This window comes from Apus apus, chromosome 4 (assembly GCF_020740795.1).
Source record: "Apus apus isolate bApuApu2 chromosome 4, bApuApu2.pri.cur, whole genome shotgun sequence".
Lineage (NCBI taxonomy): Eukaryota > Metazoa > Chordata > Aves > Apodiformes > Apodidae > Apus > Apus apus.
The window spans coordinates 109,770,082-109,790,976 of record NC_067285.1 but is presented as its reverse complement, the minus strand read 5'-3'; the positions used below and the strand labels follow the sequence as shown (position 1 = coordinate 109,790,976).

Below are 20,895 nucleotides of genomic sequence, written 5' to 3'. Positions count from 1 at the left end.
GTATCTCTGAGAGAGAAATAAATTAACACCTCATTAAATAACCAAAAATAAACAATTATTTAGCAGCAGGGCCAAAGACACATAGCATAAATCCCATTTAATTGCTAGTGGGGTACTGCAAGTCAGTGTCCAAAAGACTAGTTTTCTTTTGGTGTTTCAGTTTCTGTGGAAAACATCAAACCTGGACTCTTCCCTCTGCACCAGCTATTTCTACTCACCACGAAGCCAAGGGCAGCCCTCCCAAGCTTGTACAGATGCTCCAGGAGCCATCCAGTGTGTGAAACACCCAGAACCTGCTACCTGCCGGTGTCCACAGCAGCACAACTCTTCCTGTTGCCACCTTGAGAAGTCCCTACAGGCTCCTGCCCACATTGTCAGACTTGCACACAGACCCTCTTTATAAAAAGCTTTACTCTAATCCTGACCAGCAACAGGCAGCAGGGAAGGGAGGGCAAAGGTAAACTGAGCAAATTGTTATGTTGATGCAAGTAATCCCACAGTTTCAACACCATGAGGAGCTTATTCTTTGGGCATCACAAGTCCCTACCACTTTGAAATCATCAGCAGAGTAGCCAGCCCCTGAGGTTCTTCTTGAAAGTACTATTATGTCTCTCAGAGCTGATCCTGGCATTTTCTGGCCCAATTTGCTCTGCCCCAAGCCCTCACTTGGCTGCTGCCAGGGAATCCAATCACTAGACCAGCCAAGGACCAGTGCCTGAAGCTGAGCAGAGGTCAGTCACCACCCCAGAGAAAGTGACTTGGTAGGTCTTTTCACCCTAATTAGCAGCCCTTTGCCAGATTCACTTGTCACCAGTGAGGCACATTAGTGAGTGCTCTTCTCCTCACCTTAAAGCTTGAAATCTATTGTTTGATCTGCAGAGAATTAAGTTGATTCTTTGATTCAACTAAAACCACCTAGATCACCTCAACAGAGCAGCCCATTTTAATTAGCTCTGTGCCAGGGCCCTGAGGAATTTCAATCCACCACAAAACCAAGAAGATAAAAAGTAGCACAACAGAAAAATGGGACAACTTGAAACTGTGGTGAAGCTCAGAAACTATGAGAATAGCCGTTAAAAAATCCACCACTAATCATCTCAGGAAGCCCAGAGTTTTAAGAATATTTGACACTGGAGGATAGAGCTGGCCATGTTTCTGCAGCCTCCCCTTTCTACATCCAGTGCTCACAGGAGGTCTTATTTGACCAAATTAAGTGGGCATCAATGTTTTCTTTTGTTTTCACTGGTGAGCTTCAATGAAGCAAACCTTCAGAAGTCCCCTTGCTAGAATCTCACCTCAGAGCATCTTTCTAAGTACAAAGGTACAGAGAGTAACTTACCCAACTTACCCAAAATATTACATTAAAAAAAAACCCAAAACATTCATCCTGGAAAACAGCATAAACACAGAAGAAAAAAATCAGGCATCAATACATACTAAAAAACACAAAAGGCATAGTATTCATTGTGTGACAAACCTCTCCAATCAACCTCAGAAAAAAATTACTATCAGCAAACTCCAGGAGCAGCTACTAGTGTGAGTACTGGATATTGTTCAAAGACAAATATTGCCCAGTAAGAGGGGAAAAAAAGGAAAGCATTTAGTGGATCTGCATCCTCTTTATTCATGAAACTCAGCGTGGTGAATTCCACCAACCAAAATTAACTCTAGAATTTATCCCTCAACAATGCAAGTGATTTATGGACAGACTCCACTGCCAAGTCTAAATCAAGGAAAAAAAATACTATTTCAGAAAACTTAATGAGAATTCAAACAGTATCATTAGAAATCTTTCTCCTTGCACATGAAAACTACTTACAAAGTTATAAAGTAGCATCAACACTGACCTGACTTTTGCCTTTAAAAAACAATAAACAAATGAACAATTTTCCAGATGGGATCACTCAAAATATTTATTCACAAGTACACATAGTATTAAACAGATGCAAATGCTTTCCCAGGAAACATTGTCATTAGCAATGTGAGAGGCTCTGATGATATTTGTCATGTGCACTCTTTTAGGTAAGAGAAAATTGCAAAAACTAAGTCCTTCTATCAGCAAGGTCAGGGTTCTTCCCCACCTTTAGGTGATGCTCAGCTCCAGGCTTGAACAGAACCTGGCAGTTGCTAAGGTGCAGCACCAGATTCTTGCTGGAAACATTAGAATCAAAGTCACACTTTTAAACCCATCCTCTAATTTCAGGATACAAGGAAATACTTTCTCAGAAGACAATGGTCACTGGAGTTCAAGGCCATCTTCTAAAATAGCTGGTGCCACTAAAAGAGGTCCCATGGAACAGTCCCTAGCAGGAAACTTACTACACCTCAGTTGTCCTGGAAGGTCATCTCTTGTAACACTGGTGGTAATGATGAAACATTACACATCCCAAAATTCATATTGTGGAGAAGCCCACCACTACAGTGAGTTACTTTGGTTAGCAGACTTGTAAGAAGACAGGATACAACATCCTGACGTTCATTGGTGAAGGACTGCACTCTTGCACAGGCTAAGACACATTAGCACTGGTATTTCTCTAGTTAAAGGGCACTGTTTGGTCTTTTCACTCCTAATTTATCAGGCACCACCAGAAAACTGACCAGATCTAGTGAGAAAATCCCTGTGTCATAGGCTTTTTCAAATGATTTACCACTCATGGATTCACAGGAACCTTAAAGATTATTTAGTTCCAACCCTCCTGCATGGGCAGGGACACCTCCCACCAGACCAGGTTGCTCCAAGCCCCATTCAACCCAGCCTTGAACACCTCCAGGGATGGAGCAGCTACAGTTGCTCTAGGCAACCTCTGCTAGTGTCTCACCACCCTCACAGGAAATAATTTCTTCCCAATATTCAATCTAAATCTTTCAGCTTTAAACAGTCACCCCTCATCCTATCACTCCATGCCCTTGTAAAAAGTCCCTCCCCAGCTTTCCTGTAGCCCCTTCAGGTACTGGGGCACCCTCCAGGTGCTCTACAGCCTCCCCAGACCCTTCTCTTCCCAACTGAAAAACCCCAGCTCTCTCAGCCTATCAATGCTCAGTCCTGCTGTAAGTTCCCCAGTGATGTGATGTCAGGTTAATTTCAGCAAATCCCACCAAGGTGAGTAACACAGCACCTGGTCTCTCTGTCCTAAGGCCTGTATGACTTGACTAATGCAGGACCATATATGAAGCATATTAACACACATTCAGTGCAGCAGTTATGACCTATCCTTTTCTGTATTCCATCAGGGCTCAGCTCTAGAAACTGCCAAAGTCAGCATCAAGATACTTGCTCACTGCTTGCATCAGGAAGAGAAATTCCACAGGCATTTGACTAAGAAAGCTAAGAACAATTTTAAAGACGTAACGACACAAGTTTTTGTAACAGCACCTTTATGGAACACAAGGTTAGCTTTAGACAAGTGACAAGGTTACATAAATTTTCAGTCTTCTACATAAAGAAAGCAATCTTGGGTTTAGTCCATCCTGATAGAACTTGTAACACTCATGTATAGGCACAGTGCTATTTCCAAAGTACAAAAAGGGCTTTCCATTACAGTGCTGGGAGTGGTTAACAAGAAAGGTAACTTCTTACATTCTTTTCCAGAGAACAATAATTCTTCTCCATTATGTCCTGATGTTACAAGGATCTCAGAACACACAAGCAATGCAATCCTATTTAAGATAAAGAGAAAATTAAGGTAATTTAAGCTAAAGACCAAATCATTTTTATAGTTACAGACAATTTGAATATATATATTTGCATGGGAAATTAGATTCATTTTTGTGAACAACAATTCTACCTCTCCGTACAACAGAATTCCTTGCCTGTAGAGGACTACACTGTGCATGGCTCATCAGCCTTGAAAAGAAAGTCTGGACTTGAGGCATATCCAGCTACGTGGATCAATAAGCAACCCCTTCAGATCCAGCAGCTTTGGTTTAATGGACGGAAACTTTGGCCTGTTGTTCCAACAAACATACATGCCAGCAACAAACAAGTAAGACTGGATGTTTTTAAAAATAAATTGAAGAGTGATACATGCATAAAGTCAGTGTCTTGATCCTTAAAAGCATCTCAGTAAGCAACTTTACCTTAAAATGGGCAGTGCTTAAGTTACAAAAGATTCAGACCTTCAAGGCTGATTGTTTTGTTTATGTAGGCTGAAGAAAACAGCTCTGCTTCAGGAATTCAAAAGATGAATCAAATTTAGTAGTAGATGTATTAATTTGCTGTGATTTACAATGTGGTGATCATGTCTGAACCAAGGAGACTTCAAAACACGTTTAACCAGGAGGTTTATGGCTTCCAAGTCAAATTCAAAGACCAAAGTCAGTCATTTGGGCAACTGAAGATTAGCAGACAAAAGATAAGCAGAGGCCAGGTGCTGCACTGATGTTTTGGAGACAGTATTCCAGAGTGACTTCTCTTATAGCAATTTCCTTTTCTCAAACTCCTGGAAAAAAAAAAAAAAAAAAAGGCTTCTATTACTATTTCATTTCAAATTACTTTGTATTTATCTTAACAAATCAGATGTTTGGAATTAAAAATTAAACTCTAAAACGCATAATGTGTGCAAGTGAGGAAAGGGTCATGTGTTCTCTCCCCTCACATTAACAAGCCAGCTATGAAAAACCAGCAGTGCTAGACTGCACACAAGAACCCTTGCAGTAATGGATTCAAGCCAGGGAAGCAACAAAGTAAAGATTTTTCTTTTAGTAAAGGCAAAAACACAACAGAAGAATCCCACAGCAGCGTGTGAAGATGCTACTCTATACCACAGGAAAAACAAAATACCTAGCACAGCTGAAGCATGCATTTCCTTGAGCTGTGAAGCAATGCCTGGCTTTGATATAAATTCAGAAAAATGCAAGTAATCCTATTCCATTTTAAGGTTTTTTCAGCTAGATGCATTCAACCATAATTCTGAATTAGTACTTAATATAGACAGACCAATAGGCCAAGGCTCTCATTCCTCAAGTACTTCCAAAGAATGTTTTCATATTTTAAATTCATTCAGGGTCTTTGCATCCAGAAAACCTAATTCAACAAGTTGCTACACTTGAAAGCAAAATGTAATCTCTTCTCTATCTTGCCTTGTTTACTGTTCTATAAAGGCAACGTTATCTAAAACTATGTGCACCTATTATCCAAGTAATAACTGCAGCCTATTCAGTCTATAGAGCTCTTCCATTTAAGCAAGCTCAGAGCAACAGAATATCTGGGTAAAAGAAGACCTGCCAGCCCATCTTCCCTCAAAAGCAGCTTCTTGCTCTGGATGAGTTTGTGTATCAATTTCTGAGCAACAAACCTTGTAGATGGTGCTACCCAGCTGAGCAGGAGACATGCTGACCACAACCCCAGCACTCTGAAGAGCTGCTATCTTCTCTTTAGCTCCACCCTTTCCCCCAGCAATGATGGCTCCAGCATGACCCATCCGCCTGCCTGGAGGTGCAGTCAGACCAGCAATGAATGACACGACTGGCTTGGCATTTGGACCCTGGGAAGAAACAAAGGGTGCTGAGTGACATGGGGGAGGCTGAGAGGAAGATCAATTCCAGACTTTTTTATTATGTTGTGGTGGTTTTTTTAAATATTAGCTAGCCAGGCAAAGATTTTGAACAGCTAGAAACTTCAGTCAATGTGGAACCAAGAGTCTGAACAGTGTAGGGTATTTTCTCTCCTGATGAGCATCATAAACCAGAAGCAATCAGAAAATTTAAAACATCACTCTACAGACCCATGTGTATTACAAAAACCAGAATGTTCACTACAAATATTTATACAGGACTAAAAATCTAAAGTTGACACTTCTCTCCAGTTAGATTTAAACTGGATAAAGCTCCTCATTTCAATTCCTTCTCTTTAATAAAAGCATGACTGATTGGGTTTTTGTAACTAGAGATTATACATTGAACTGAGCAGAGAGGGCCATGAAGATGATCAAAGGGCTGGAGCACCTTGCTGCAAAGCAAAGACAAGCTGAGGGAGTTGGAGCTGTTCAGCCTAGAGAAGAGAAGGCTCCAGGGAGACCTTAGAGCACCTTCCAGTGCCTGAAGGAGCTACAGGAAAGGTGGGGAGGGACTCTTCCAAGGGCTTGTAGTGAGAGGACAAGGAGTAATGGTTTTAAACTGAAAGAGCGGAGATTCAGGTTAGACATAATTCTTCACCATGAGGGTAGGAAGGCACTGGAACAGGTTGCCCAGGGAGGCTGTGGAAGCCCCATCCCTGGAAGTGTTCAGGGCCAGGTTGGATGAGGCTGGTGCAGCCTGGTCTGGTGGGAGGTGTCCCTGCTCATAGCAGGGGGGTTGGAACCTGATGATCTTTAAGGTCCGTTCCAACCTTAACTATTCTGTGATTCTATGAAAAGATGCTGCTTTTGTGCAGCACCGGTGTCAGGAATCAACCTGTTTAAGACTTACACTATTATTTTCTTTCAAGAATGCTGCTGCATCTTCTTCAGCATTTCCTCCAATTTCCCCAATCAATATGATCCCCTCAGTATGAGGATCCTTCAGGAAGACATCAAGGCAGTCAATAAAATTAGTTCCATTGAAGGGATCACCTCCAATCCCTGACAAAAGAGATTAAAACCACACAAAAAAGGTGAACTCAAGATAATTATATTGCATTTACAGTAAAAGTTTCAAAGTAAATTTCAGCATGAAGAGTATTCCCAAAGGCTCCTAAGAGGGACAACTCTGAAGGCTCTTCCCAAGTCAGATTGTGCTTAATTCCTGCTTCAAGTACCTCCCCCACAATTTACAGAAAAGTTTTGATATCTGAATAATGACCTATGAAACCACAACAAAAATATTATGCCTTATACAGAGGCTCTGGGTAAGACACAGCAGGACCAAGACTCCAGCTCTAGAATTTTGCTGTAAGAAAAGTGAATTTACTTCACTTACCCTTAAACTTCTTGGGAAAAATTATTTCTAAATTGACATCATATTTGCTGGCAGTTCTCTGCTCAAAGCTGTTTTTTGTTTATTAATCTAATGTGGAAATGATAAGAGAAGGGTAATACGTTTCACAGCACACAGGGACCTCATTTCTCAACAGAATCACCATTCAGCAATTTCTTGCAAAAAATATATTACTTTGGATTTCTCCTTGTAAAGAAAAAGCAGATTAATCCAGGTGCAACAGGCTGTTTCTGAGGAAACCTACCAACACAGAAAGACTGCCCCAATCCAACTTGTGTTGTCTGATGAACAGCTTCATATGTCAGGGTTCCAGATCTTGACACAATACCTTTAAGAAAGAAACAGAGATTAACTTAACACTATGTGCATGGCTAGAGGCAGTTGTTCTTTAGTCAGGAAAATCACCTTAATAAACTGAACATGAGATGTTAGGTTTGCAAGCTACCCTTACCAAAACATGGAAACTCTGTGTAAGATCTTAACCTTTTCTTGGTTAGCATTTTTTGACACTTAATGTCAACAGATTAAACCTGCCTGGAGCTCTGATTTGCTGGTGAGCTGATTTAAGACTCTGAGTCCTCAACAGTTACTCCATCACCCAGTAGCATCTCCCAGATGTTACAGAATCACAGAATCCTAAAATGGTTTGGGTTGGAAGGGACCTTTAGGATAATCTAGTTCCAACCCCCTGCATGGGCAGGAACACCTCCCACAAGATCAGGTTGCTCCAAGCCCCATCTAACCTGGCCTTGAACACTTCCAGGGAGGAGGCTTCCACAACCTCCCTGAGCTACCTGAGCCAGTGTCTCACCAAATATGCTGCAAAAATACAAATTATCACCATGAAGGTGTTCGTTGCTGCAACTCACTGCTCTACAATACACATTCAGCATTTATATTACAATATTACAAGAGAGCACAACCCTAGTTTTAAATTCAGGAAAGACAGAGCCTGGATCAGGGCAAAATATTGGCATGGTTTTTCATTCACTTCCCAAGTTCTGTTCATTTTCCAACATTTCTATTGAGGAAGGTTTCCAGGAAAAATAGACATCATCTTCCATCTACTTTAAGCCATTTAACAAGGAATATACTAAATATATTGTATGAACAGAGGAAAAAAATACAGGACTAGACTAGTAATTTCAGTTTTATCAACTGTTTATATTGTTGGACAGTGCAAATGTCTACAAGCAAGGGGGTTTTTTCTTACTATGTTTCCAATAGCTTCCCATTTACTATTAAGATCAGATTGCCTCACAGAAGCTACAGATAAAGGTCCAAAGACTGTGACTATTTTTATCTCTTGCCTCCCAAGATAACCAAGTGAGCTGGGGAGCATAACACCAAAGGTCATAGTGTTAGAAAAGGCTGGGAGGATGGCAAAGTTGTATTTTTAATCCCTGATCCCTGGGGATCACCACTGAAAATGTTTCCAGCAATGGCAGGGCAACTGGATTCAGGATTTGAAAATATTAATTTGCACTTGATGTACCTTGCATTCAGATTCTTGTGACTACAAGACATTTCTTGTAGATATTTAGAAAATTGTAGCAGAACTTTGATTCAGAAGGAAGCTCAGGGCAACACTCGTTGATACTACCTTGCACAGTCACAGAGGAATGTCTTGATGGTATCTACAAAGGGCTAACTGAAGTCATCTGGTATTTCAACTCCAGCTTTATAGGTACTTCCAAAAGCTGGAGGTGTGACAGGAGGATTAACACATCCTCCAGCATCCACTACCTAGAGCTTATTCTCAAGTCAAAAGTGATTAAGTAGCAGAGAGACTTTCTCCCGTTAGAAAAACTGCACTGAGTCTACATAGCTCAGGAGCACTAACCAGATTTCCCCACAGTAAACACAATTTTCATCAACAAAAAGGGTCACATTGCAAAGAGAACTGTGCTCAAGCTAAACTGGTTAACCTGCTGACAGACATCAGCAGCACATGCTGCCTATGATGTTTCTGAAGCTCTCTTCAAGTACAAATGCATCTTTTGGGAGAATTGTCTTTATAGCTCCAGAATGGCACTATTTAAAAAAAAAAAAAAGTTATTTCTATAGTTCAGCAAGGAAGGGAAGAGGAAAAAGATTTGCATGCAACAGGCTGTGTAACTAACATGAACAAGTTGCTCCCTCTGACCTTAATTCCACTGCCTGAGAAATAGGTGTATTTGTCACTTTCACTCAGCACGGTGTAGTTGTCTAAATTATAATGTTATAAACTTGCCTGCAATCTCTTCTCTTTGCTCTAATACTGAGCTCACTCAAGGTGTAGAATTCTAATCTACAGAAGTTAAGCTGCTGGAAGGAACAGGGTTGGTGAGCTTAGTGCTCTCAAAAGATGGAGGTATCCTCAAAGGAGAGTGTTAAGGAAACTAAGTCAACCAAATTACCTAAGGAAACTTCCAGTTGCTTTGCCTCTACCATCAGTACTCTGTGCCTGCTGTAGTAGTCTGATTTTGGCCCTCAGGACTGATAATGGCAAAGTTCACTTACAAACTGAAGGACAGACAAGCTGCCATACAGAGTGTCAACTGTCTTCAGGGCAGGATGTGACAAGCCTCGTGAGTAAGAACCTTGGAACACCAAACTTCAGTTTTACATGATGCATAAATATTCAAAAACTCACCAATTCTTCCCTTCTTGTGAATGTGACCAGGCATGATACCAATTTTACATTCTCCAGGCTAAGGAAAGAGTGGGAGAAGTCAGATGGAACATTCAAACCATCACTAAGAATGGTTCAGCCTTGGAGCAAATCCAGAAGTCACTTACATTGATGACTCCAGGGCAGTTTGGGCCCACTAGTCGAGTCTTATCCTGCCGAAGCAGCCTGTGCTTAACCCGAACCATATCCTGCTGGGGAATACCTTCAGTGATGCAGACAACTAAGGGCATTTCTGCATCAATTGCTTCATTGATTGCAGCAGCAGCAAAGGGAGGAGGTACGTATATAACAGTGGCAGAAGCACCAGTTTGTTCTTTGGCCTACAATGAACATAAAAAAAAAAGATACTGAGCATTTAGTGGGGCCTGAGAGAACATCTGACAACTACTCATTTAAAATATGTCCATTCACAGGCATGAATTAAGTAAATGGATGTGTGTTAATTTACTGTAATCAAAGCAAGTGTCATTTCACTGAAGATGGGACACACATAGTGCAACCAGGGAGTAGAGAACCAACCAGTGTCTGGAAAGAATCAAAAATACCCTTAGAGAATAGACTGGTAAAAATTAATGATAGACACCAGAATCAAAAAGAAACCAGCTGCATGCATGAAGTGTATCCAGACACTGTGAGCTTCAGAGTGGAACCCAAGTTCATTCCTGACCACACCAAATGCTCCCTCTTCTAAAAGGTTTCTATTTCACTCCTTGCACAGTGACATCCATGGCTCAAATGTTTGCCCCTCCAGTGTGTGCAATGAAACAAGGAGCCCTTCAGCAGCTCTCCAGCCACTGCTGCACTCACCTCCTTCACAGAGTTGAACACAGGCAGACCCAGATGAGTTTTCCCCCCTTTTCCTGGAGAAATTCCTCCAACTAAATTGGTGCCATAGTCCAATGCCTGCTGGCTGTGAAAGGTGCCCTATGAGAGAGAAAGTAAGTAAAGTTAAAAGGTATGTAATACCAAATTAAGTAAACCAAAAAAAGTTGGTATCTTTAATTCTGAAGGCAATTTGTGGCACTTAATTTTACAATGAGATGTTTTTGCCACATATATATAATCAGCTATTTTGAAGAGTGCATCAACATGTTTTAAATGCATCCAGAATATGCTGTGCTTTGTCTTTTAAATCAGAGCATTGTGGCTGCACACTAGAGGATATTTTGTTATGTGTTGCTAATACACCTGCAGACACAGCAGGCACATTTTATTTCCTACATCAAGCCTGGCAGATGACAAACACTATAATGAAATAGAAGAAATTAGCATTTTCATCCATGACTAGCTGATAACTTTAGCAAAAGAAGTCTTCTCCTTGCAAACATGTATGGGGGAATGTGCTAAAATTATTAAATATCTTGAAATAGAAATTTAATACATAGGCATTGACATTCAAAGGCATTTGTGAAAGACGCACTTACACAATGGGAAGGTTTTTGTAGTTTTTTGCAAAACTCCCTTTACAAAGAAACTCTTTCAGTTGTATACAATAAAAAGGCTTAAGACCAAAATGAACAACAAAAATCAAAAGTAATATAATAGAGGTGACTCAAAACCAAATTTTAAGCTTGTGAACAAGTAGGGAAAAAATCTACTCTAATGAACTTTAAAAAAATAAGTCTATTTGGACCAAACAAAGGAAACTACAGTGCTGAAGGGACCACCCTGACCAGGAAGTCCATCTTCCTACCAACACAGGCAAAGACAGTATATAATTCCCTTTATAGTTCATTATGGTTTTTGGCCAACTGACTTTCTGAACTGAAAGGGTGGTAAAAGAAATGGTTCATATACATACCTGTTTGCCTGTAAAACCCTGGCAGATAACCTTTGTATTTTTGTTAATATACAGATTTTTCCGTGATGCTGCATAAGAGCAGTGTCGTGCTCCATTCTGCTGCACTAGAGAGAACAATAAAACAGAGGGTAAACCATTAATCCACTGCTTTGTTAGATTTCAAGTCAAAAAATGTCCTATCAAGTAACTGCATAGTTATTGATGCTCGTATCGAAAGATGAACTGATCCAGCAGTTCACGTTTTCAGAAAGCAGGTCTGAAAGTTTTAAGTATTTAGGACTTGTTATTCTAAGATATTGAACACCTGCAGCTCACCCTACCTATCTGATTACTCAGCTTACTAGGAATCAGGTTAGGTACTTGTCATTTGGGGTACTTCAGCTCAGAAGTCCAGTGACAACAAACAGAAGCATCATCTTAACCAGTATTTTCATTTGCAAATGAACACATCTCTGTCCTTTAAGAAATTCTGCAATGTGACCAAGCAGAACTGAATTCCTTCTATCCCAGAGGCTGCTACAATGTAGGTACCACATTACCCCTTCTGTGAAGAGCACAGCCCATCTGAGACAATGAGAGATGCTGAAGAGGTCGAGGGTCCCTCAACCCAAGTGAAACTAATGCCAAACAAGACATCCAGAAAAAGACTTTTTTCCATACAGCAGCCTTGGCATCACTGCCTGAAAAGCACTTAGGCTCGTGAGGAAATGCAGCTCTCCGGATACTGCACTAGAATGATTTTCAATCTAGTTCTCACAACTCTGGTACTGAAAAAAAACACCACAGCTACAGAAAAACAGCACAGTGGGTGCTGGTATCAAAAAGCAAAGGAGGGTGACTGGGTCTCTGCTGAGGGGAAAGATATGATGACACCAAATGATTAAAAGTGAAATGCACAGAATGTTACCATGCAAGAAAGCTTGAAAGGAAGAGGGAAAAAGAGGGCTTCTGGTAAAAAAAGAATGCATACATTGACTTTATTCATTGCCATGTGATTTTTCAAATACCAGCGCTTTGAGGGGACCAGAACTGATTTACTGATTTAGACAAAACCCTCTATTTTGTGCTTAGAGTGAATATGTGCCAGGACAATTCAAGTAGAGAAACTGACATTGGTATGTTACTACATACCTCTCTAGCTCTTTTAAAACTATTCCACTTAAAATTTGAAGAAATAATAAGTGAAGCTGAAATAAAACCAAAAGATTCTGAACAATAGTCCCTGGATTGTTCCATATATTTGCTCAGACATGCCTGAACAAGCTTTTTTTTTCTTTAAAAAAAAAAGGAAGTGAAAGCTATGAAGTGGAAAGAAGGGAAAAAAGGATATTTAATATAAACTGTTAAAGCATAGAATTTATTCAGATGCATTATTATATAATGTAATAATACAATTTCTGTGGGGTAGTAAAAAGGGGCAGGAAATCTAACATACTTATATTTACATAATTCTACCACAAAGAACTACACAGGACTCTTCCACATGTTCTTTTACCAACTACATTTCAGTAAGAAGAAAAATAAAACCATGGTAGAAGAAATCTAGACAGCAGTGCTATTGCTAAATTTAAGGTACTGTGTTCTTAAGTGCCAACAGAAACCCAGGACCTCAACTCCCACCAGTTCCTGCCATTCTCTAAGCAGCTGTGGCAGCACCTCATCTTCAGACCAACATGAAGTCAAACTCAACTAGATTTGCAAGAGAAATGTACACACTGGCATGCAGCATGTGTGACCAAAGTGGTAAAAGGGTATATTGGATTCCTGACCTGCAGTGTTTCAACCTGAATCACATTTTTACCTACAAATACTGTTCCAAAACTTGTTATACCAAGAAGAAATACAAAGCGGTAATGGACAAAATATGTCTGCAGCTGAGATTTAATTAATAAGGTTATGAGGTTGACCGTGGAAGGGTAGAAGAAAGTCTTGCTGTTTGGTGCCACTGCTAAAGAGGACAGCACAGCATGGTCTTCATGCTTGGCCTTCCTAGACAAGGCTGCAATGCTCTGCAGGCTGCACCTGTGCTGCAAAACCAAGTTGCTGAAAGGCACAGCTGGCCAACAGCAGCTTGGCCCCAGCAGAGGCGAGACCAAAGCAGCAGAGAGACAGCTGACCTGCTGCTCAGGAGAGCAGGACATCACTCTGTCTGATCCCAGCCATCCTGGCAATCCTCCGTACCACGGGATGCCACTGGGTGAAACCCAGCCTTGGGAAGAGCAGAGGATGATCCCCCTTGGGAAGAAGCTGCTACAGTCATGACCACCAGTTAATGCCTTGCAAGGCTGGTCTGGGCTTCACTAAGTATGTGAGTGCATGTTTTGAAAGCACTCTGATGGGCCTTCAAGGGTAAAGAATAAACAGGCAACATCAAACTAATTTAAACTTAAGTTTTATACATATTGTCTGTGCTACAACATTGACAAATCCACCTGAAAAACAAGACAGGGCTGTTTGCCAGGCACACAGCATCCACCCAGGAATTCCAGTATTTTGAAAAAAAGAAAAAAAAGACAAATAGTCACTCCCTTCTCTATACCATAAAAGCAATTCTACAGTCCCAGTTCAGCTGTCTGTACTATATCTATTTTCAGATATTTATAACACTGGCACAAAAAGTGGTTTTGAAGGCTTAACTTTGTCAACTCTCAGTTTTAAGAAGACTATATAGATACATTTTTCAAGGATAAGAAGTTTGTGAGCATTTTCCGAGCAATCAAAGTACCAAAATAGTAAGCATTGGTAACTAAATGACAGCTTAAATTCCAAGCTTTGTATGGATTTACTCTTGAAAACTGTGTGCTTCTGACATTACTGAAGAGCCCTGGTTCAGAGAAAATATAGCTGGTTCCAAAAAGCCTGGTTATAGGCTTGAGTCATTTGCTGTCTGAAGGGAGAGGCAGCTTAGTATAACATGGCAAAAACAGCAAGTCCTGGGTGCAAACAGCTGACAATTTAAATAGTTAAGACAGATATAAGATGGGAAGGAAACAGGTGGAAAATGGAAATGGGACATCTAAGTTCACAGCAGGTAAGAGTCAGAAATAGAATCCAAGTCTCAGTTTCCACCCAGGACCCCCATTCACCAGCTCAGACTGTTTCGCAACTTCCAGCATCTGTTCAGGCAACTGCTTGCACTAGAACAAAGGAGGGTCCCCAAGTGTAAACTGCTTCAAGAAGACAGGAGAAAGGGAAAAAAAAAAAAATGTAGTTTGCTCTTCAGCCATGACCTAGAACAGGCAAACTCATTGGTGATGCTATTTTAATGCTCACGTCTAAATTACAGGCCAAGTTACAAAGGTGATGGCTCCAGATGAAGTCTTAGAGCATAAGGACAAGCCTTACCATATCCCAATCTTGCCAAAAGCACAGTGGAAATGTTGTATTTTGCCACTTCAGAGATCTAAAGTAACATTCCTATGTCCAACAAAGGCCTGTAATAGACCTTAAAGGAAAAAAAAAAACAACAAAACTAGATCATCTTTCCCAGGTGATCTTTTCATTTCTGCCACATCCCTGTTCCCTTTTGCATAGCTTGTGGTTTAAATAAAAAAGTTACTCAAGTAGTAAGATGCCTTTATTTTGGCTTTCCAGTACTCTGGCTCCTACATAGCTAAAAAGAACCTGTGGAAAGAACCTGTTTTAATCCATTGTACAGGACAACCAAGTAGTTATGAAAAGTGCTCAAATATCAAATCCCTGCTGTCCTGGGATATATTTGAAAAACAAGGTCTAAATTTAGCAAAGGTGCATAAGGGGTATATAAACCATCAGGTTTTGTTAAGGTAAAGAAACCTTACTAGAAACTAAGAGACAGAATGACTTCCAACACACATGCTGCTGGTAGGAAGGGCCTCAGCCCAGAACCCACTGCAGTTCAGTAACAGGAAAACTCAGCTCCATTTTCTTCTCCAAAGATAAATCCAAATTCTGTGTTATTCACTTGTGTTGTTACAATTAACAAGACTTTCTATAAAAATACCCTATTATTTATCACAAAGTCCAAACATTAATTTACATCCTAAAAAGAAAACTGACCAATTTGCAATGTGTTTTAAAGCACACATTGAATGTGCAAACTGTTTACACTGAGTTTTCAGGCACTCCTCAAGCAGCAACACCTTCCAAGCACAAATCTCACTTAAAACAACACAACCCAAGTTACATTTTTGTCTGGCTGACAGTACAGATATGAAGGGCTAAATCTCTTCCTAACTCAAACTATACAAAGCTGAAAACTTGTAACTTTCAGGATGTGCAACACTTCCTAGAGCTATGGACAGGAATCCACTCAGTGCCTCCATCTTACCCACATTTATTCCAGACAAAAAAGAAAATAAACTTTAGAAGCTGAGGTAATATCTGAGGGTGCTCGTAAGATGAGCACAATATAAAAGCAAGGTGAAATAGCAGATATTCCTTTCTAGAAGGACCTGAGCAGATACCTATATTGTCAGAAGACTGAAAAACACCAAGTGAAATCCCTAGATTGGTTTGGGTTGGAAGTGATCCTGAAGATCACCCAGTTCCAACCCCCCTGCCATGGGCAGGGACACCTCACACCAGACCAGGTTGCTCCAAGTCCTTTCCAACCTGTCCTTGAACACTTCCAGAGATGGGACATCCTTCCTGTTAACTATCCAAATACACTTCAAAATATTGGTTTTTAATTGTAGGTCTGAAGCCAAGGAATGGAATAAAACAGGAGTCCTTAGAAAGGATCACATTTCCCAACTCAGAAGAAAAATGATTTTCTTTACTTCATTATTACTCATTCATCCTCTATTACTCCTTGAAATAGCCAGAGAGCTTGAAGATAAAGGAAGATACTCCTTTTCTTTCTATTACCTATGTAGGGAAAGCCTCAGCAATCATGGGGCTCCAGTACAAATAAGAAAAATAGAGGCCAATGCAGGGGAAACTCAGGGAAGGATCAAGGTACAAAGAGCACTACTTAAAATGCTAAGAAGTTGTTTTTTTCCCCAACACCTCCCTCCATTTTCCATCAGTTAAACACCTTCAATTTGTTTCTGAGAAATCCTTTTCATTACATGTCATTTGTATTTTTATGAGTTTACTGACTAGAAGCTTGATATTAACAAGAATATGCTACATGCAGCTTCCCATTCTAGGTCTTTATGAGGCTTTAGTCTTTAGTTATCAGGCCATATGTAAACATGTATGCACACAATCACATTTGGATAACTCCCTCCCCTCCCCCAACCCATCTACAGAATTCACCCTTAAAGTATCAGTTCCATTAGTAGAAGATCATCCTTATTGACAAAGTTTTCATACTATTGAGGGATTGCTCAAAATATCTTCCTCCCTTAAGAGGATTATGTGCTCAGAGGATTTCCAGGTATCACTCCCCAGCTTCTCTTGTCTCACCCTTCCCTTGCTAAATTCCTGTTAATTATGGAAATCCCAGTCTATAAACATGGCACAGGAGCTGAGGAATTAACCAGGCCATAAAGCAAAGATGCAATGGCTACTCTACACTTACCACATTCAAACAAAACTAGGACTAATGAGAAGTGGCATTCAGGAAGATGTCAGTCTTTTCAACACCTCTCTTCCCTAATCAAAATTCCCTGCTCAGTGTGATGGATGTCACTGGCTACAGAGGACCATGGGAGACACGATGGCACTTGAAAGAAAATCTTCCTTCCAAACTGATGAAGCTGAAACAAAGTGAAGCATCTCCAGTGAAACTGCAGGCCCTTGAGGAAGTAAGCATGTTCTCCCAGCACAAATCAACTATTTCTTGTAAACCAACAATCTGTTTTTCCCCCCAAGAACAGTCCACTGAGAGGATGAGCAGCTCAAGGTTTGTGAGCTTTCCTCCCTCCACACCCTTTCCATAAAAGCAACAGATTCTTCAGTCTGGATTGTTATTTCTGCAGCAATTTTTGTCAGGGTTATTCACATAATTTACTGTAACCTGTTAATCTAAGAGCTCTCCAAAGCCTCCTGACACACCCAGAATATAAAATCCCTAATCCTGACTCAGAGAGGTGACTACACTCTTCTAAGTGTGCTCTAGACCAGAGAAAGGTTTTCTTGCCTCTGTCCATATCCAAACAGTGCTCTGAGCTGACCTTTGAGCAAGCACGCACCATTCATTGACTTCTTTCATGCTGTGTGTTCACAGCTTCCTGAACTGAACCCTACAAACATACACCCTGTACATTTTCTTCAGCAACACCCCAACAAAAAGAGAGATTGTATCTCTTCTGCAACCCAGCACACTGGAGTCTCATGATTTTACATCAGAGAGAAGCAGACGTTAATTATTTGTCACTGAAAATGTATGTACAAAGTCCAGATTTAAGGTTTCAGCAGTCTTTTAACATATTGTAAAGAGTATCAAACTAAGAAATGCTTCAAATTAAGAACTATTTCATCTTGCAGGAGTTTCTTTAAATGACCTCATGAACTTGCAAACAGAAACTTCTTGAGCCACTCAGGCTACTTCTTTCCCTCCACCCCCCCAAGACCGTCTTAAATCCCTTTTCCCAGACTCTCTTACTGCTATTTGTAAGGGCAACAATATAAGCTTTGCACATGTAAAACTGTAGTCAAGAGTAGCTTTGCTGGGAGTATCTATTAAGCTAAACTGGAGATGGTACCATTCCCATCTGTTCCACTCCATCAGAACCAATTCTCATCAGACTCAGAGGAGCCAATTCAAGGAGCTGAACTGGCAGAAATGAACAGTCCAGAAAGAAAATACAGCTTTCTGCTCCTGGTCATGGAATAGAAGATGTAGAAAAGGATACATGAAGGGATGGTAGGTGTGCCACACACTCAGACCAGCTCCAAGTGTTGTGGGATCATGTTACTAGACCCTGATCTGCAAGTTAACACCACGCAGAGACAAAAACACTTTGTGTGCGGTGTTTGCAATTTAAGTTTGTCCATTTATCCTCAGCTGCAAAAACCAAGATTAATGCACTAATTCCTCAGTTTAGATTCCAAGGAATTCCTCTTTTGCCTAGGCATGCCCATACTGATTTCAGTAGAAGATGCAGCATTAGCTGCACCTAAAAAGCACACTGAAAACAAACAAACAAAAAAGGCATTTTAATTTTTTATTATCATCTCCGGAACAACACACATAAAAACTTTTCTCCAGCTCAAGTATCAGTCTCGGACTGCTCACGTCCTCCATAATTAAAGGCTGATGTTGTTATTCTTGGTAGTAAAGAACAACTTCACTAACTTGTATTGAAACCACTGAAAGTCAGAAATGTGGGGACCTAAAAAAGTCTCTAGTTCAAACCACCAAAGTGACTAGAATTGCTTTGGTTGGAAAAGATCTCTAAGATCATCAAGTCCAACCGTTAACCCAGAACTGCCAGGCCCAAATTAGATGCACCTCTTACCAGCTTCCTCTGGGCCTTGCCGAGTTTTTTTAGTATTTCCGGGGGTATAACGGAGAAAACCACCTTTCTGGGTCCCTCTACCAGCATCTATCTGACCACGCTCGGTGCCAGGAGTTAACTTTCAAAACCAGTTTTCCTCGCAGACAGGTGTGCCCCGTGCCCTACGCTGCTCTGCCCCTCCGAGAAGCGCCTGCATCCTCCTCCTCCTCCTCCTCCTCCTCCCTGCAACGACCGCCGGGAAGCGCGGCCGCCGGCACCGCAGAACAGCGCTCAGACCCCCCCTCGGGCCTTCCGCACTCGGCCGGACGGGACCCAGCTCCCCCAGCAGACCGAGGCCGGGCACACAGGGCTTTCCGGGCCGCTCCCTCTCCCCCGGGTGACCTTGCCCCGCTGCAGGCCCGGCCCTTTCCCCTCACCCGTGGCGGGCGGGGGCGGCCGAGCCCCCGGAGCCAGCGGATCCCGCCGGCTGCCCCGCGCGGCCTAGCGCGGAGGGTCGGCGCGGTTGTGGGGGGGGGGGAGGGTTGAGGGTGAAGCAGGCCGCGCTGGCGAGCGGTTGCCAGGCAGCGAGGAGGACCCCGCGGGGCGGGTGCCGGCGGGCGGGTCGGTACTCACGGCGGAGGAAGCGGCCCAGCAGGCGGGCGGCGGAGCGGCCGCACTGAGACATCGTCCCCGCGGCAATGACACCGGGCCCGGCGGGCGCCTCAGCCCTGCGCGCAGCGGCGCGGCCCGCGCGGCAGCCGGTCGCGGGCGCCGCGGGGCATGCTGGGTGATGTAGTTCGCCGTTGGGTGGTGGGGGTGAGGGGGGGGGAGCACAAGCGGTGTGAGGAGGAGCGGGTGAGGGAGCTGGGGGTGCCCGGCCTGGAGACACGGAGGCGTGGATCTCTGCAGCTCCCTAAGGAGGTGGTAGCGAGGTGAGGGTGAGTCTCTTCTCCCAAGTAACAAGGGGAATTTGCCTTAAGTTGTGCCGGGGAGGGGGTTAGGTTGGATATCAGTAGGTCAAGGGAGGTTCTCCTCCCCCTCTGTTCTGCCTTGGTGAGGCCGCATCTGGAGTATTGTGTCCATATTGTGTCCAGTTCTGGGCCCCTCAGTTCCAGAAGGACAGGGAAGTGCTGGAAAGAGTCCAGGGCAGAGCCACAAAGATGATGGAGTGGAACATCTCCCTGATGAGGAAAGGCTGAGGGAGCTGGGTCTCTTTAGCTTGGAGGAGACTAAGGGGCGACCTCATCAGTGGTTACAAATATGTAAAGGGTGAGTGTCAGGAGGACAGAGCCAGGCTTTTTTCAGTGATGTCCAGTGATAGGACAAGGGGCAATGGGTGCAAACTAGAACACAGGAGGTTCCATGTGAATAGCAGGAAGAACTTCTTTCCTGTGAGAGTGACAGAGCCCTGGGACAGGCTGCTCAGAGAGGCTGTGGAGGCTCCTTCTCTGGAGACATTCAAACCCTCCTGGACACGTTCCTGTGTGATGTGCTCTGGGTGATCCTGCTCTGGCAGGGGGGTTGGACTAGATCATCTTTCGAGGTCCCTTCCAACTCCTAGGATCCTGTGATTCTGTGATTAGGAACAATTCCTTCCTGGCAAGGGCTGTCAGGCCCTGGCCCAGGCTGCCCAGGGTAGGGGTGCAGTTCCCATCCCTGGAGGGGTTTCAAAGCCCTGTAGATGTGGTGCTGGGGAACATGGGTTAGTGGTGTCCTTGGCAGGGCTGGGTGAAGGGTTGGATTTAATTATCTTAACGGTCTTGTCCAATCAAAACAATTCCGTCAATAGGTCATGGGTGAAGGTGAGGTGGAGCATTTCCAAACAAGCCAAAGAGGTTTGCAGATGGGGAGGCCTCACAATGTGTTGTATCTGTGGGGGCCTGCAAAGTAAAAAAACCCTCTTTTTTCAGAGAAAGACGGTGTCTTCTAATTGAGTAATTGAGATATAAATCCACATACGAGTTAATTGGTCAATCAAATTAAATACATAACCCCTCTCTACAAACCTGACCTTGTTTGTTACTTGTTTGTGTGAAGTGCTGTAGATAGAAAGAGGGCAAAAGCCCAATCATGGTCATGCCAAAAGAGCGCTAAGTAAATGCTGAGAGACAGGAGGACAACACAAGGAGGACACAGACAGT

At 42.4% G+C, this 20,895-nt stretch overlaps 1 protein-coding gene across 1 annotated transcript; it reads right to left on the bottom strand.

The window, feature by feature from the left end:
* Positions 1-3,358: 3,358 nt before the first annotated feature.
* SUCLG1 (succinate-CoA ligase GDP/ADP-forming subunit alpha) lies at positions 3,359-19,496 on the bottom strand. The gene is made up of 9 exons (XM_051619553.1): positions 19,388-19,496; positions 11,388-11,491; positions 10,394-10,510; positions 9,694-9,906; positions 9,548-9,605; positions 7,157-7,240; positions 6,406-6,557; positions 5,295-5,483; positions 3,359-4,439 (listed from the first exon to the last, which is right to left on the bottom strand). Exons 1-9 carry the CDS (start codon positions 19,437-19,439, stop codon positions 4,413-4,415), a joined length of 996 nt encoding a protein of 331 aa, XP_051475513.1. The 5' UTR covers positions 19,440-19,496; the 3' UTR covers positions 3,359-4,412.
* Positions 19,497-20,895: the final 1,399 nt, after the last annotated feature.

Bases quoted from the DNA above. Each gene is read 5' to 3' on its own strand.
- SUCLG1 (XM_051619553.1), bottom strand. From the start codon at position 19,439: ATGTCTCAGTGCGGCCGCTCCGCCGCCCGCCTGCTGGGCCGCTTCCTC. The intron at 11,492-19,387 runs GTGAGTACCGAC...TGTTCTCTCTAG, and splicing joins GCTGGGCCGCTTCCTCCGCC to TGCAGCAGAATGGAGCACGA. The intron at 9,606-9,693 runs GTAAGTGACTTC...CTCTTTCCTTAG, and splicing joins ACTGCCCTGGAGTCATCAAT to CCTGGAGAATGTAAAATTGG.